At 33.6% G+C, this 17,487-nt stretch overlaps 2 protein-coding genes across 3 annotated transcripts in view; both read right to left on the bottom strand.

Moving 5' to 3' along the window:
• The window catches only part of pip (heparan sulfate 2-O-sulfotransferase pipe), a 530,582-nt gene that overhangs the window by 200,642 nt on the left and 312,453 nt on the right, over positions 1–17,487 (bottom strand). The window lies entirely within an intron of this gene.
• The window catches only part of Msr-110, a 52,014-nt gene continuing 42,778 nt past the window's right edge, over positions 8,252–17,487 (bottom strand). The window contains exons 5-6 of the mRNA XM_074179042.1: positions 15,469–15,698; positions 8,252–8,889 (exon numbers count right to left, since the gene is read on the bottom strand). Of these exons, the coding sequence (XP_074035143.1) occupies positions 8,867–8,889; positions 15,469–15,698 (253 nt within the window). The 3' untranslated portion in view covers positions 8,252–8,866. The remainder of the gene's footprint in view (positions 8,890–15,468; positions 15,699–17,487) is intronic.

Below are 17,487 nucleotides of genomic sequence, written 5' to 3'. Positions count from 1 at the left end.
GAACGTATTTTCGAATATTTACTTTTGTAAAAACTATATTTCCTCAACATCTAACTTAACCTCCGAATTCTAAAAGGAACGTATTTTCGAATATTTACTTTTGTAAAAACTATGTTTCCTCAAAATCTAACCTGACCTCTGAATTCTAAAAGGAACGACATAACCTATAAGGTTATGTCGATGTGTGCACCTGACAAATTATGGAATTCTATTCTAATTTCAGGAAACTCGGCAATAAGTGATTTAAAAGGGATAGAAAAAGGTGCGATAATATGGAAACAGTTGTGTTAAAAAAATATATGTGAATTGCAATCGTTTATTGCTTAAAAAAAAAGGTCAAATATGACATCACACAAACTTTGACAGCCTATATCTCGAAAACTAATTGAGTCCGACAAAAAATAAAAAGTGTTCTGAATTCCTACCATCATGCAGTATCATCCCAGAAAAATTATAAAGATTTTGTTGAGGTAATAATAATAATAATATAATAATTATAATAATTCATAAAGAAAGAAAATGTATACAAATGAATATGGGGCAGCCCACTAAATCATCAGATGCTTGAATGTGGTGAGGAAATTATATAATTGATGTAGAAAAATATAAATATAAATTATATGATATTGAAGGTATAATATTCAATTCTAATATCAACAATTAGCAATCATAAAAGTGAAATGGCACTATTGTCCATCAAATCAAATGATTTTTTATGTTACAAATGAACAAGTTACAATATTCCAAAGTGTAACATTTTGGGCTTCTGTAAGTATATATCTTGTGCATAGGGGAAAAACTTGTGCATAGGGGAATGTTAACGATTCAAATAACTTACATAAGTATCGTTTCGTTTTTCCCCGTGGGTTGAACAATAATTGACTACGCTGAATAATCAAACTCAACTTCATTTCACTTTAAATACAACAAACACTACAACTACTATTCGAATGTATCTCGCCTTACTAGATCACTTTGCGTATCGCACTGTAACTTCCACCTGACTGTGTCGATTTACTGCTGGCTAGCGTTTATATATCGTAATCGAATACGGCAGAATATTCGCCGAAATTCCATCGAAATCGCTAGCATTATTCTCGCTACATCTAGAGCGCCAGCGAACATCGTACATTCGCGCGCTGTTGGCTACGTCACGATTGGTTTATGGTTACCAGTGGCGGCCGGCGTTATTTTCTTTAGGGCATGATCAACAAATGTATTATTGATAATAATTTAATTTTAGTCTGCGATTTTATTTGATATATTTAGAACTATGATTTTTTAATTCGAAATGAGTTTTCTTAAACATATATTAATTTTTAGAAAAAAGTTTTTTGGCTTCCACTCCTCCATCTTTTATAAAACTTTGTGAGAAACTTTCACAGAAAATGAAGTTACTTTCAAAAATGAACTCGAAATAACTAGTTTTATAATATAAAAACATAAGATTTCATTTTTAGTTCAAAGTAGTAGATTACACGAGAGAAAATGTACTTTGGAAACAACTACTTGAATTGAACATAGAATGATAGGAAAATCACTTCTTCCCATTCAGTTTGTACTTTAAACATTCGTTATGGAATCGAATCAGAAATTATTCATAGAAACGATACACAATATGGTTTATGGAAAAGTTAAGGTATAAAATTTCACTTACATAGCCATCCTCAATGGTGAACTTCAAAGTTTTGGAATGAGATACTTGTCTTATCACCTCATGAGTAACTACCTGAATAATATCACAAGATGAAACACTCATTTAATTCCTATCATTACGACTTTATGTTACAGAAAAATCTACTCATATTATGAAGACATTCATAGGCTTATATGATTTGATCACAGTTATAGGAATCTTGTTTGAACAAAGGAATATTTTTTAGGAGAAATTAGTTTTTGGGGGACATGGATTTTGGCTTTCACTTCTCCATCTTTATACAAAAAAATTGTGAGAAACTTTCAACGGAAGGTCTAAAGCAATCAAGTTCAGAATAAACTCTTCACAATGATGTGTACATCATGCATAAAAGTTACTTTCAGATAAAAACTGGAAAGGAAGGCTCTTTCGAAACAACTACTTTCATATGAACATTGCAGTGAAGTGAAGTAAGAGCCAAATACCTACCGTTTTTCCCTATGAATTTCTTGTGTTGATTATTATATACTTTTTCACCAGAAGTCGCTGTTATTTGAAATTATTTGCATGTTTCTTTTGTGTGTAACCTCAAGTTAACATTAACCAACCATTCGAGCGAAAAGTTCTATATGTGAACATTGTTTCTTCACAAGAACAATGTACCCATTATATCAACTCATATCAGAATGCGAAATTATAAATAAGGGAATGCCAATAAAACAAATTTTTAACGGAACACTTAACCTTAGAAAACAATTGCCGCTAATAGAAAACGAAAATTTGGACAGTAACTTCAACTAAAAAAAAAAAAACTTTATTAGTACCAGGTTCTTAAAAGTACTTAAATTTATAATAAACACGATTTCGCAATTTCACACAAACCATTTTATACGGATGTGAAAGAAAGTAATGATATGTCAGATATGTCAGAAAGTAATTTTCAGAGAGAACTGATTTATATGAAGCACATTGCTATCAACAACAGTTTTTTTTGATACCTTGGGAGCTGTCTGACTTATCCATTTAGTCCAAGTCTCCAGAAAACACTGCAGCCTTTTATTCTCCCATTTTCTCATGACACCCATTCCATCTGTCTCGTTCCCTGTACTAGTTTGTAGAGGTTCCGTGTTGGATGTTCGTCATATTCTTCTGGACGTAATTTCGTACGACCATTTATTGCCTGCCTCCTGTGATTCAGTGCCTCACATTCGCATAAGATGCAGCTGAGGTCTCCGTTGTACAGCCCCATTTTATTCAGGTGTCCTCTAAGCGGACAATGACCGGTTAGTAACCCTGTAATTATTCTGAGCCAGTCCCTACTATATTGAAGTAGTTCTTCGGTTCTTCTCTCGGACGGTTCCCTAATGAAGGTTCTACTGTGTTTGTTGCCAGGTACTTTTCCAGTACTCTGTGTGCTTCTTATCGGTCCATGTCCTAATCTGGTTTCGTATGAATGATTTTGGTACCCCCAGAGCTGGTTCTGGACCTATATATGAAGTTGATGATCCGCGTCTAGCGCATTCATCACCTGTGATTCCTGAATGCCCTGGCACCCAGTAAAAAGTTCATTTGTTCCTGTTTGCAAGTTCATTCAGTTCATTCCCAGACCAGTTTTGTTGTCACCTTCGAGTTTGTCAGAACCCCCAGTGCGCTCTTGCTGTCTGTAAAAATATTGATCCGCTCATTTCTTTGAGGTCTCAATTTAATAAGCCTTGCACACTGCAAGATAGCATACACTTCCGCCTGAAAGATGTTGTGTATAGTCCTAGCGGATAGCTGTAGTTTAAATTTCTATCCGCTCGGTATATTCCAGCTCCCGTTCCATGTTTGGTCTTCGATCCATCTGTATACCAGATGTTTTTTCCAAACATGTTTTCGGAATGACTAATGGTCATGCACTCTTCAAGGCTTATGATTTTGGCCATGAAGTTTGTGTTAAAGGTGTACTTCAGTGTCATGTGGTCTGTGCACATATTCAATATGTGCTCCTCCACTTGTTCCGAAATTTCTGTTCGGTCCGATCTTTTGTAGTTTGGTGAGTTTTCCAGTCTGAATTGGCCCATCCTGGCCTACCCCATTATCACAAAGTGTTAAGGAGATAAATTCAGGAGTGTCTCCAATGCGGCTGTTGGGGTAGTTCTCATTGCTCCCGTCATTCCCAAACATGCAAGTTTCTCCACCTTGCCTAGTTTGTTGATGGCGGTCCCCTGCTTCATCTTTGGCCACCAGACCAGAGATGCGTATGTTATCATGGGTTTAACCACCATCGTGTATAGCCAATATACTCTGTCTGGTTTCAGCCCCCATGTTTTTCAATAGGTGCGTCTGGCGAGCATCAGTCTACCTCCGCTTTCCTCTTTATCCTGTCCAAGTGTTGGTTCCAGGTCAGTTTGGAATCTAGGATTACTCCCAGATATTTAACCACCCTCGACACTTATATTTCTTCACCTCGAAGTTGGTGAATGCTACTATGGTCGATTTGGATGGGCTTACGCCCATCCCTTCTTCTTCGGTCCATCTTGTTATAATATTCAGGGCCTGCTGCATGCATCCCTTCACTACATTATTGTATTTACCCTGGACTAAGATGACGTCGTCTGCATAGCCCAGTGCTTCATACCCATTAGTCCAAGATACATAATAGCTCGTCCATTACAAGGATCCATAACAGAGGGCCCCTTGCTACCCGTGCCAGGACTATTTCCCCCATAATGGTTGTATATACCAATCTTCCCTACTACCATGTAGTCTATCCACCTACAGCTTGTCTTGTCGATCCCTCTTCTCCTCGATTCAAATTGTTGATAGTTTTGATATTTCTTTGGCATATTTTGATATTTTGTTCATTATGAAAAAGTTGTATGATATTTGAAGATAATTTTCCAAAATTATGTATAAATTTATAAGATAAATTGATAAGTGAGCTATCATTACATAAATTTCTGTTGATTACATCGGACTTTGTATTACTGCTAGTATTGAAAATTATTTTATTAAGAAGTTTTCTGGGATAGGAATTTTCGATCAATATGTCTCTAAGAAGTCTGAGATTTTTTTGCTTGAGGGAAGGGTGTACTAATTTTTCTATTCTTCTTTTCAAACACAGTATTGAATTGATTTTAACTGATTTTTTATGAAATGAATAGTAATTGATACATCTTCCTGAATTAGTAGGTTTGATATATCAATCAGTGAACAAGGAATTATCAGTTTTACGGATAATTCTTGCATCAAGAAAAGGAAGGTTCTGATTGTTTTCTATTTTGATAGTGAATTGCAATTTTTTATCATATCTATTGACAACATCAATAATTTCATTAGATTTGTCATAAGGTATTGCACAAATGACTTAGTTTAGGAAGTATGTTTTCAAAAAGTTCGTCTATTACGTATTGAGCTATAATAGGAGAAATAGTAGCTCCCATTGGAGTACCAAGAATTTGTTTATAGTATTTACCTTCGAAAGAGAAATAATTTGAGTTGAAAATGAAATCAATTATTTCAATAATTTTTTTTTTGGGTTATTGAACATTTTTTATTTATATCATTCCATCTTTTGATAATACTTTTCTCCACTAAATTCATACGTATATTACTGAAAAGTGGAATCACATCTAGGCTGATCAGAATATAACCTGGAGATAATGATTTTTCATTTATAAAATTGGAAAAACCGAAAGAATCCTCAATATAGAGGTCATTTTGATAATTATATGCATCAGTGAGAATTTTAGTTACCATTTGGGCAATTTTGCTATTTGGAGCGTCAATGGAAGAAATACTGGGTATCAATTTCATATCAGGTTTATGTATTTTAGGGAGTCCATAATACTTGTGTGATATAGAATTATAGCTTATATTCTGATCAGCCTAGATGTGATTTCACTTTTCAGCAATATACGTATGAATTTAGTGGAGAAAAGTATTATCAAAAGATGGAATGATATAAATAAAAAATGTTCAATAACCCAAAAAAAATGTATTGAAATAATTGATTTCATTTTCAACTCTAGTTATTTCTCTTTCGAAAATGAATACTATAAACAAATTCTTGGTACTCCAAAGGGAGCTACTATTTCTCTCATTATAGCTCAATACGTAATGGACGATCTTTTTAAAAACATACTTCCTAAAGTAAATTTTGAAATTCCTTTTTTAAAGAAATACGTTGACGATATCATTTGTGCATTACCTTATGACAAACCTCATGAACTTATGATGCACTGTTTTGGAACCTTTGGTGTAGTAATGAATATTACTGGAGTTTCTTTCCCAATACCATATCGTTATTTTCAACACCTCGACACGTGTTTCGATCACCAAGTGATCATCTTCAAGAGGAAGATTAAACTCAGTTTAATCTTCCTCTTGAAGATGATCACTTGGTGATCGAAACACGTGTCGAGGTGTTAAAAATAACGATTTGGTTTTGGGAAAGAAACTCCAGATATATAAAATCTCACGAAATTCATGATGTTGTCAATAGATATGATGAAAAATTGCAATTCACTATCGAAATATAAAATAAACAGACCCTTCCTTTTCTTGATACAAGAGTTATCCATCAAACTGACAATTCCTTGACCAGTGATTGGTATATCAAACCTACTAAGTCAAGAAGATGTATCAATTACTATTCATTTCATAAAGAATCAGTTAAAATCAATTTAATACTGTGTTTAAAAAAAAGAATAGAAAAATTAGTACACCCTTCCCTCAAGCAAAAAATCTCAGACTTCTCAGAGACATATTGATCAAAAATTCCTATCCCAGAAAACTTCAAGTACTGGAGAACCGAGGAGCTCCGATGCTGAAGGGGTGATTGTTGTAGTCGTTAGACCAGCCTTCATCTCCTCTATAAATTCAGCTCAAAAGCCGAAGGATTGAGTATCTCTTTCTAGTATCTAGTATTGAGTATCTCTTTCTTGAGTAGCTCGGGAAGGTCCATCACAGCAGAGACCTACATTACCGTAAAATGCTTTCTATGACGAGGGCGCCCAAAACGGATACTTACTGCGGCTTGAGGCATTATTCGGGAGGACTAACACTTCTACAGATGAATATCACCCGGCAGAGGTATTCTGACGTCCCCTGCTGCAGGAGAGTGTAGAGGTGCTGATGTAAACATAATAATATTATGAATAACGATGACGGACCTATACCAAAGAGCATACTTATATAGCTTGTTGAAATAAAATAAAATAATGTTGTTGGGTTTACTGAGTACTACATAAGAACACATTGCAAAAATAAATTTGGATAGGCAATATTGTGAAATTAATTTTTATATAGCTGAAAATTGTTTTATATAAACATATATTGTAAAATAATAGATAAGGCAAAATTGTAAAATTAATTTAGGTTGGTATACCTGTATGGTTGGTACGCCTGGATGGTTTACCTGTATGGGTACCTATATAACATAAATAGGGTTAGCTCGCATTAGTTTCTAGTTTTATTCTTCCTCTTTGAAGGTGATCACTTGGTGATCGAAACACGTGTCAAGGTGTTAAATATAACGATTTGGTGTTGGGAAAAAAACTCCAGTAATAATCATTCAATATGAGTAGAGTGATGTCGAGGCTTTGACAACCGGCAGGCTTGTTCGCGTATAAATAATATTTTATGGTTCCTTATATTTTATGGTTCCTTGGTGAGTTCACATCCGAGTTCTATATCAATAACAAACAATCTTCGTACTCTCAAGCATCAACTGTTGGTCCATCGGTTCTGGTCTGGTATTTATGTCCCTGGACATGTCCGTATGTTAGTCATTTTGTATATGTGTATATTATTCAAGGTTGATTATAGCTAGTCACTAGTAAGATTTATTCAACTTTTTCCCAGTGTAGCTTTCAAGGTACACATAAACGAATATTTTGTTAACTCACGTTGAGTCTTGGCGTGACAGAAAAATTTGTTTTTTTGTTCAGATGAAACTGCCATATGGCTATCATTGTCAATTAGAATTTGACCTCAATTTTTTGCATTCAAAATATCTACGGTCTATCAAGCGCTCATCAGGAAAATATCTTTGATTTTATTTCAACTTTAGGAAAAAAGTTATAATGTTCAAGATCTCTAAGACGTGTTCATAGCTAGAGGTCGTGTGACGTAATTCAAGGTGGAGGTCAGTTGGGGAGGGGGAGGTCGAGAACCAGCATCAACAGCCTACTGATATGTCATGCTTCTATTGGGTACTCTTCATTGTGAAGTATATTATTGAAGAGCTCGGGGCACGATATCTGAAACTCTCGAAGCATATCAGATTGATTTTATTTTCCACTAAGTTTCAGTTCAGTTTCAGTTAGTTGATTTGTATTGAAAGTATTTTTGAAATTAAACGATGATAGTTGAGATGAAATCATCCAAACAATTGCATATGTGTTGCTAGTATTGCAAAAAATACAAAAAAATGTTACTTTCATTTATACAACCACAGAATATATGGATCAATAGCTGAAATTCGAAACTAGAGCAGATATTCGAATTCCGTACCAGTATAAGCCGAAATTAATGAATAATTGGTAAGTTCAATGGTTTGTTGAAAATTGCTTATATTTTCAGTTGTATCCTTCATTTTTTAATATGTGTATATATGAAAAAAATTGCAGCTAGAAAAAATATTTTTATTTCTGAATATAATCTATAAACAAACTTATCACAATTAAGCCAAAATAATACTTTTTTGTAGAGTTCTGCACTTCCGTTTCAAAATTACCAAAATATTGATTCTTCATTGAATATTAATTTACAGATCAATTAGAGGTTCATCTAGTTGCGTATTGAAACCTGTTATTCAATTTGGTTAGGAAGAATAACGATTGAAAACTTACAGGAAAATTCAAAATATATAAGTTTTGATAATAAACAATTCACAAATCATAATTATATGATTACGATAATGATCAAAAGGTGGAAAAAAGAAACTAAATTGTAACCTGAAAAAACCTTTTTAAAATTAACTTATATACATAACATTTACTCTTAAGAAATCCTATTTTATACAATAAAATGGTATTTCATTATTGGAATAAACACAGCTACTAGTTTTTGAAAATAAACAGTTTTTAAATCATAGCAGGTATTTACATCGAAGAAAACTAATTAGTGAAAGTTATGGAATATACTTATTGATTATAAAAAGATTATATGGTGATGGTTGGTAGTTGGTGCCTTGTGTATTATGGGTTAGAGCACAAGTTCCTCTTCTTTTCAAAGGTTTACTTGTTAGACGGATCTGGGCTGCACATCTGTAAAATCGAAGTATGTCATTAATTAATAAAAACTTGTTTCAATCACCCACTGAAAAAAGTTCACAAATCCGTAAAATTATAAAAAACATTTTTCTACTTTTCCATATTTATATAAAAAAGTGGGGAACTTCCGAACGAAAATTCAGAATAAACTCTTCTCAAAGCTGTGTAGATCACACATAGAAGTTACTTTCATATACAAACTGATATAAAAAAAGTCCTCCTGAAACAACTACTTTCAAATGAACATTGAGTAATACAAAAATTACTTTTTCTCATTCGGTTTGTGAAGTACAAATATTCGTGAATATCACTAGTTCGGACTTCCATTGTCTACTATATAAAATGATTTGAAATCCCTGAAACAACTAAAAAAGAAGAATTGAAAATGAATAGCTGAAAATAACAATTATATTAACCAAAATAAACCTGAAATGAAATAATAGTGAAATAAAATACAAGTAAAAATAGAACAATTGAATAAATAAAAATGAAGAAATGAAAGAAGAAAATAAAAATAAAAAGTGGAGAGATTCCAAGTCACGTTAGTTCACGACGTTTCGATTGTTAGTATCTTCAATCGTCTTCGGGTGATGACTGGACTGATTCCTCCGAGAGATGACTATATATAGGTCATTCGAGTACTTTAGTATCCGGTGAGTGCGGATACCCTGTGAGTGCGGAAAATCCTATATTGGTGAAATTAAGAGACCATTGAATGTTCGCATTGCCGAGCACAAGAAACACACACAGCGAGGGTAAACCAGCAAATCAGGAATAGCAGACCATGTTTGGACCCATCAACACAACATCGAGTGGTCCCAAGCTGAGATCTTGCACAGAGAGGTTTAGGTTTAGGAGAAAATTCAAGGAAGCCGCATACATGTTGTCCAAAAACGTATTCAGCCAAGCCAGCGTAGAAATACGCAACATATGGAAACCCATCATTAAGCAAAAAATGTCCAACTTCCGCCAAAACGATCATCTCCCACGGAACCAGTGAAGCGGAAAATGGAAAGCGGGGATAAGTGAAAGTACTCGAACGACCTATAAATAGTCATCTCTCAGAGGAATCAGTCCAGTCATCATCCGAAGACGATTGTAGATACTAACAATCGAAACGTCGTGAACTAACGTGACTTGGAATCTCTCCACTTTTTATTTTTATTTTCTTCTTTCATTACTTCTTTTTTATTTATTCAATTGTTCTATTTTTACTTTTTGGATGGAAAATACATTATTTTTCTCGAGAAACATCATATGTCAATAACAGGGAGTAAATGACATTAATGTAATAACAGTGAAAAAGAAAATTGAATTTGGGTTGGTGCGGAAACATCCACATTAAGGACTATTACAAAATCGAGAAAACTTCTAAACTTTTTCTTTTCTTTTTTCATTTCTTTATTTTTTTTATTTATTCAATTGGTCTATATTTACTTGTATTTTACTTCACTATTATTTCATTTCAGGTTTATTTTGGTTAATATAATTGTTATTTTCAGCTATTTATTTTTAATTACTTTTTTTTAGTTGTTTCAGGGATTTCAAATCATTTTATATAGTAGACAATGGAAGTCCGAACTAGTGATATTCATCATGAAACATTGTCAATCACCTTCAAACAAACAAACATTCGTTATGGAACTGAATCAGATATCATTCATAGGAACCAGAGCAGATATTCCAATTCCGTCCTAGTATACGCCGAAATGAATAAATATTGGTAAAGACAATGATTTGTTAAAAATTGCTTATATTTTCAGTTATATCTTAACTTTTGAGTACGTGTATATAAGAAAAAAAATGCGGCTACAAAAAATGTTTTATTCTGAATACAATATATAAACAAATTTATCACAATGACACCAAAATGATACTTTCTTGGTGAAGTTCTACTTTTCCGTTTCCAAATTACCAAAATAATAATCCCCGATTGAATATTAATCCTGTTGAATACTTTCATCCTGAATGGCGGACTTCGAAGTTTTAGAATAATACAATTATACAAAAAATATAATATTTTTTATAGAAATGAAGAAGTAAAAAGCCAAAACATTCTTTTTCCGAAAACTAATCTTTTCTTCAATTTAAACAAGATTCCTATGGCTGGGATGAGATCAAATAAGCGTATGAATGTCTTTACGTACTATCTTCGTGACTTGACTACATTCAACTCATCCGTGACATGAAGTCGTAATGTTATGAAGGAATTGAATGCTTTATCTTGTAATGTTATCCAGATCTTATTCTGAAACTTCGGAAGTCCGCCATTGAGTATATGTTAATTTAGTATAATTCAATATTTAAATGAAAGTAATTGTTTCGAGAAGCTTTTTTTCGTTCAGTTTATGTCTGGAAGTTATTTTCAATTTTTTTTCTCTTCTTCGAAAGTTTCCCAAATTTTTGTATAAAGATGAAGAAGTTAAAAACCAAAACCTCCCCTGCTCAAGAATTGATCTCTCCTGAAAATATATTAATTTCAATTCAATGGATAAATTAATAAAATGAAATTTCACAGTTACAGTTCTCTTACAGTTTTGTTGAACTCGTAGAGTACCCTAATTTCCAGTACTAAAAACAAAACTTGATAGACAGAAAAGTATGATGGTCAAAAATATTGAATCAAATAAAAAAAGGTTTGAAATGGCATACGATGGGGGACTATTTATATTTCAGGAACTGCCAACACTAATGTAAGTGGGTACAATGTGGGAACACCATAATAAAGTTTCACATTTTTTTAGCGTAAACGTACTCACAACGTTTTGATGTACAAGTGCTATTTGTTTTGTTGTTGACCAAAAATTGAAATTTCAAGGGAACGTTTTCGTTGGATTATTTTTCACAACTTTCGACGTGGATTATCTCAACAAGAATGTGTCGATGAACTCAGTTCTTCATATGGCGATAAAGCACCATCGAAACCACAGTTTATCGCTGGTATAGTGAATTCAATCCTGATCGTAGTTCGGTCGCCGACGAATTCCGTGAAGGTCGTCCAAAATCGGTTGTTGTGCCACAAAACATCGATGCAGTGCGTGAACTGATAATGCAAGATCGTCATGTGATATATTGTGAGATAGAGGCATCTTTGCTCATTAGTTCCACTTTGATACATTCGATTTTGCATGAACACTTAGTTGTAAAAAAATTGTTCTCGTTGGATACCCTATAATTCATCAATCGCTCAAAAAAAAGCGTCAAGTGGTGTAAGGAAATGATTAAGTTCGACCGTGGTGCTTCAAAAGACGTGTATAAAATCATGAGAGGTGAAAAATTATGTATATATGCGTATGAGCCGAAAACAAAACAGCAATCGACCGTGTGGGTATTCCAAAACGAGCTAAATCCAACAAAAATTGTTCGTGGCAGATGCACAGCGAAGCAAATAGTCACCTGTTTCTTCGGTCGAATGGGTCATGTGGCCATTGTTCGGCTTGAGCAACATAGAACGGCCAATTTTGTGGTACAAGACCATTTTTTTGCTGGAAGTCTTACACATCTCGTCAAACAGGTACATTTTTGAGTAGTCAAAATATCGAATTGATGACTCATCCCCCGTACAGTCCTAATTTGGCACCCAATAACTTTTTCTTGTTTCCCAATATCAAAGGTAAACTACGTGGTCAACGATTTATCAGGGCCGAAGAAGAAGTTCAAGCGTTCAAAAATCATGTTTTGGAGGTGTCTCAAACGGAATGGCAAAAATGCTTTGAAGAAATGGTTTGAACGAATGCAAAAGTATATTAATCATCAGGAGAAATATTTCGAAAAACAATAAAGCCATTGTCATTAAGAAATGTTTGTTATTATTTGCTACTCCCGAGATATAAGTAGTACCCCTTATTTCAGGTCCGAGTTTTACTCGTAGGTCTTTCATCGGTCGCCATGGAATGAAACTATTGAAAGAACAAAACTGATTCATTGCCGAATGCAGTATATAGAAATGACCAAAAAATTACAAAGAAATATACAGGTCCTTATTCGAAAAAAGGGTGAAGGTGGCCATTATCGAACAAAAAGCATTTTATAAAGTTTCATCCAATGGAAATATATGTAAAAAACATGAAAAATTTCCTCTTTTATTTTCTGATATTTTGCAATATGAAAGCCTCTAGCAAAGAACTGAAATCGAAAATTTTGATTTTGAATACTCTTTTGCTGTTTTCGATTACATCATCCCGTTTGATTGTTTTTGAAAACGATTTTTTTTTGTAATTCAAGCAACATCAGACTTCGATCGTTCTCCGAATTTTAATGGAGCCGACACAAAAAAGCCAGCCGGTATAAAAATAGGAATTCCCAAGTATAGGAAAAAACATAAATAAAATGTCTCCTCAAAATATGGACTAGTGTCTACAGGATAATTCAAATTCGACCCCCACCATTGGGATTTCCTAAACTACAGGAGATATGTCGAAGCTTAAATTGGGAAAGAGTTGCATTAGCTTAGTACGGTGGGTTTCAAAAACCAAGAATGAACTAAAATAATTGTTTTTCCATATTCGAAGCGGTATAATTATTTTTGGTACTTTTGTAGATGAATGCAGCCAAAATTCCGATGTTAAGCACAAAAAAATGCAACTTTGCCCCAATTTAAACTTTGACGTATCTCCTATAGTTGGGGAAATCCCAATGGTGGGATTCGAATTTGAATTACCCTGTATACGAGAAACTCTGGGGTCCAACTCTATCCCTGTAAGTGAAATTTTATATCAATACTCTTTCGTATGCAGTGTAGTTACACGAAAATTAAAAATAATCGTTATCAGTGACTGCGTGAAAATTCTGAAAAAACGTAACAGCACATCCAATTTCAATTGAAGAAGGTCAATCTTTTCCGGTGTTTTTTATTCCGCCTCTTCCACCCCTAAGCAAGTTTGACAATCAAAACATTGTAATATGTCATTTGCAGCTCTAGAAATTCTCGTTGAATTTTTGAATTGTTCCTGATTCATATTTATTCAGGTGCTTCCTTTCTACTCTATTGATGGAATATTTGAAATGATGAACATCTGCATCGATAAAGTAATTATTATTTCATATGTAACTTTCTCGTATATCCGAAAGACTTACATTTCCATGTACCTACCAATTGGCGAGAAATCTGTGACAGTGAGTGTTATTCCATACTGTCTATTGTTGTAAATCAATATTATGATGGTCATTTGCAGTTCCTATAGAATGGTGCTCTATTACATTTTCCACAGCACTGAATGATATTTGACGGAAAGTACGGTTGAATAAATCCGAAAATGCTTCGAAATTTGCAAAAAAAATTTAACGAAATATTTATTATATGGAAATAGTTTGAACATTTAATGACGATAAAGTATAAACCTGTTGAAAGTTATTTTTCACAAAACTATTACACAGATTTTGAAAATTCAAAGACTGAAAGATAATTCGTAGGACTTCTTACTCGAGCCCTTGCCATTTGAAAATTTTGGAGTGTATATCAATCGTCAACCTCGATTTCCACCTTGGGGGTAGAATTGTTGGAGTCAATAGTATAGGGCAAGAATGTCTCCCTTCAGTCGAAGGGTTCTTGTGTTTTCGACAGGTCCTCTATCCCCTATTTTCTTTTTGTTTGATCACAATTTATTATGATGTACAGCGTGATTTCAGAATAATTCACCAGTTACAATCGGAAGTGATTATTTCGAGTAGATTTAGGCCCCCACTTGAGATAAAGTTTTATAAAGTGAGAGACTATATCACCAAACACAAGTTCCATCAAATCCTTGTTGGTCAAATCTTAGGCTCCCCTCATAAGAAAAATGATAAAAAAAATTTAAAATTCGAAAAAAAATTATATTTTCACAAGGACTCAGTGTTATTTGATGAAAAAACATTAACAGTAGATTCACACCAAAAGTAAAAAACATGAAAACACTCTATCTCCGAAAAAGGAAACTTCTTCTCAGAGGTTAATGGTAAGATTCTTCAACTCAATTATTACGTAAAAGTCCTTTGATAGGATTTCGCAAAAGTGTGAGAGAGACTTTTCCTTTTGTAGATACATGGACAGATATGTTATTGATTTGAAAACCTGTCCTACGAGTATATAAAGAGTTAGTCATCGATTATGGAATTGTTTGAAGGATTAATGGAACTTCTTGCAAAAGTCCAAATCTAGAACTTTCATATCTTATTTAATGAAAAGTGATATGGCTTCTCAAAGCAGAAATTGGCTTCATTAGCAAGGAATTGAAATGGAATTTGAAATGAATTTGGAGAGAATATTTCCAAAAACGAATTTACTTCGATTTTGGTTATTGAAAGCAACATCTGTTATAATGAATTAGTTATAATCGATTAGTGAAATGTATTTCATGTTACGAAATTTTATATTTAAGGAATATTTTTCGAAATTTTCGTTAATACATTAACAATCCGAATATTTTTTGTGGTAACTATTTGTCGACGAGTTTATGAGTTAATTTATTGGAATCATCAACTATATTTATGTGGAAACAACCCAAATACATTATTGAAACTGGAAAGAAATCAAATAGTTATGAATCATGCTGTTACTATTTATGCTTGAACTACTTAATCAATTTTACTTACAGTGGGGTCGTGATTCTTCTGAAGAAGCTGCCTGCTGCTCTTGCTCTTGAGATTCATGCTCTTGGGGCATCATCGCTATGGGGATGTTCACGGGAAGACCACGAGCAAAAGTCTGTCTACCGTTCATTTCGGTTGCACCTTGTCTTTGTTCCTGAACGAAACGAACATCCTGTGGTGTTTCTTCGGAATCATTTTCGGCAACGGCGACGATCACATCACGATTAGGGAGTCTAGACAAACAAAAAATTTGAGAATAAAAAATATTACAATATGACCATAAAACTGATCCTCATAACGATTCAAAAAGGAATTGCTCAATTCTGGTTGAAAGTGAACAAGTTGCTCGGAAAAAATATTTTCGCGATACAATATAGTTATTTCTAGAACAAATACACATGTACACACTTCGTTACAGGAAGGTATATGTATAAAAATAATGATAGATATTCAATAATCGATGGGAAAAAGTTTGCTCCCGAAGAAGTTTCGAATTATGAGGACGAAGCAAAATCAACACAAGAAGAAAAAGAAGAAGCGACTTCGAACAGAAAATCGATTAAAAAACAAACAGAAAAAAGAATCGTGACTCGTAATAATAAGGAAACGTAAAAAAACACTTTTGATTGTACGTCTCGATCTGGATAGCACGTTATTTTTGTATTCTTCAATCAATCTTGAAATTTCATTGACAATGTTTGATTGCGGACATATTAGCCTGAGATCGCTTCTCAATGATTTTGATATTGTGAGAGATCATTTAGAAAATTTCAAATATGACATACTGGGAATTTCTGAAAGCTGGTTGCATGAAGGTATAAGTGGAGAAATTGTACAAATAAAAAATTATAATTTCATCAGGCAGGATCGGAATAGGAGAGGTGGAGGTGTTGGAATTTAGATAAAAAAGCATTTGAAATCAGAATTCCAAAGACTTTTTGGAACAGGTATGGATTGAAATTACAATTCCAAACAGAAAAATTATCATAGGAAATATATATCGCTCTCCCAATTCGAACTTTATAGATCACAATTTATAGATCAGTTCGAAGATACTTTAACTGAATTATTCACTGAAACCGATGATATTATGATATTCGGTGAGTTCAATGTCAATATGATCATGAATGATGATAACTATGTGGTTACTCTTAAGAATATAGCAGACACATTTGGTTTATTACGAATTATCAACCAACCCACTAGAATAGCTGGAAATTCTTCAACATTGATTGATTTGATTTTCACCAATTCTCAAGATGTTTCTGATTCTGGCGTTTGGGATCTTGATATATCTGATCACATGCTCGTTTACTGTTCCATGAATGTAGAACTGAAAGCCGGTCACGATTATTCGTTCAGTTTTAGGTCTCTACGTAACATAGACATGCTCTGTTTTCAAAGGGATCTCGAAAACATAGCATGGGACATTTTGTTCTCGATTGAAAACATTTTTTTAACAGATAACTTACAGCAACTTTACAACCATCATGCACCTGTTCGACATGTAGAAAACAAAAGAAAACCTTATAGTCCATGGATTACCGATAATACTCGCAGAATGCAAAAACTAAGGTATGAATCACTCAATCGTTATCGGTTAACAAAAATGGTAGAACATAGGGAACATTACAAAACTGAGAAATTTTGTCACTGCAGCTGTAAGGCCGAAAAAAAAGCGTATCTGAACTGTAATTCAAAAAAACTCAATTAAAAACAAAAACTGCAAGAAGTGAAAAAACTGAGCATTAAAAAGAAAAACAATGCTTGTTTACCAGAAGTACTACAGGAGGTACTGTACTGTACTTTGTTGACTCGTGTAAAAACTCTCGCCAGCCAAGCACTAGTTTACTAGATGAATATACTGCTGAAAAATTATTACATTTTTTTACATTCGTGGGGTGAATGAAGAATTTGTTTTTCAAACTTTGAAAAGTATTAAGTCTAAGTCTAAGTCCCTAATAATACTATGCTGCCCCTTTATTGTGCCACATATGACCTATATAATTAACTCTTGTATAG

This window comes from Leptinotarsa decemlineata, unplaced genomic scaffold (assembly GCF_025532065.1).
Source record: "Leptinotarsa decemlineata unplaced genomic scaffold, Ldec_3_MD MMD2_tig00004307_RagTag_RagTag, whole genome shotgun sequence".
Classification (NCBI taxonomy): Eukaryota; Metazoa; Arthropoda; class Insecta; order Coleoptera; family Chrysomelidae; genus Leptinotarsa; species Leptinotarsa decemlineata.
This window is presented reverse-complemented; position numbering and strand designations above follow the sequence as displayed.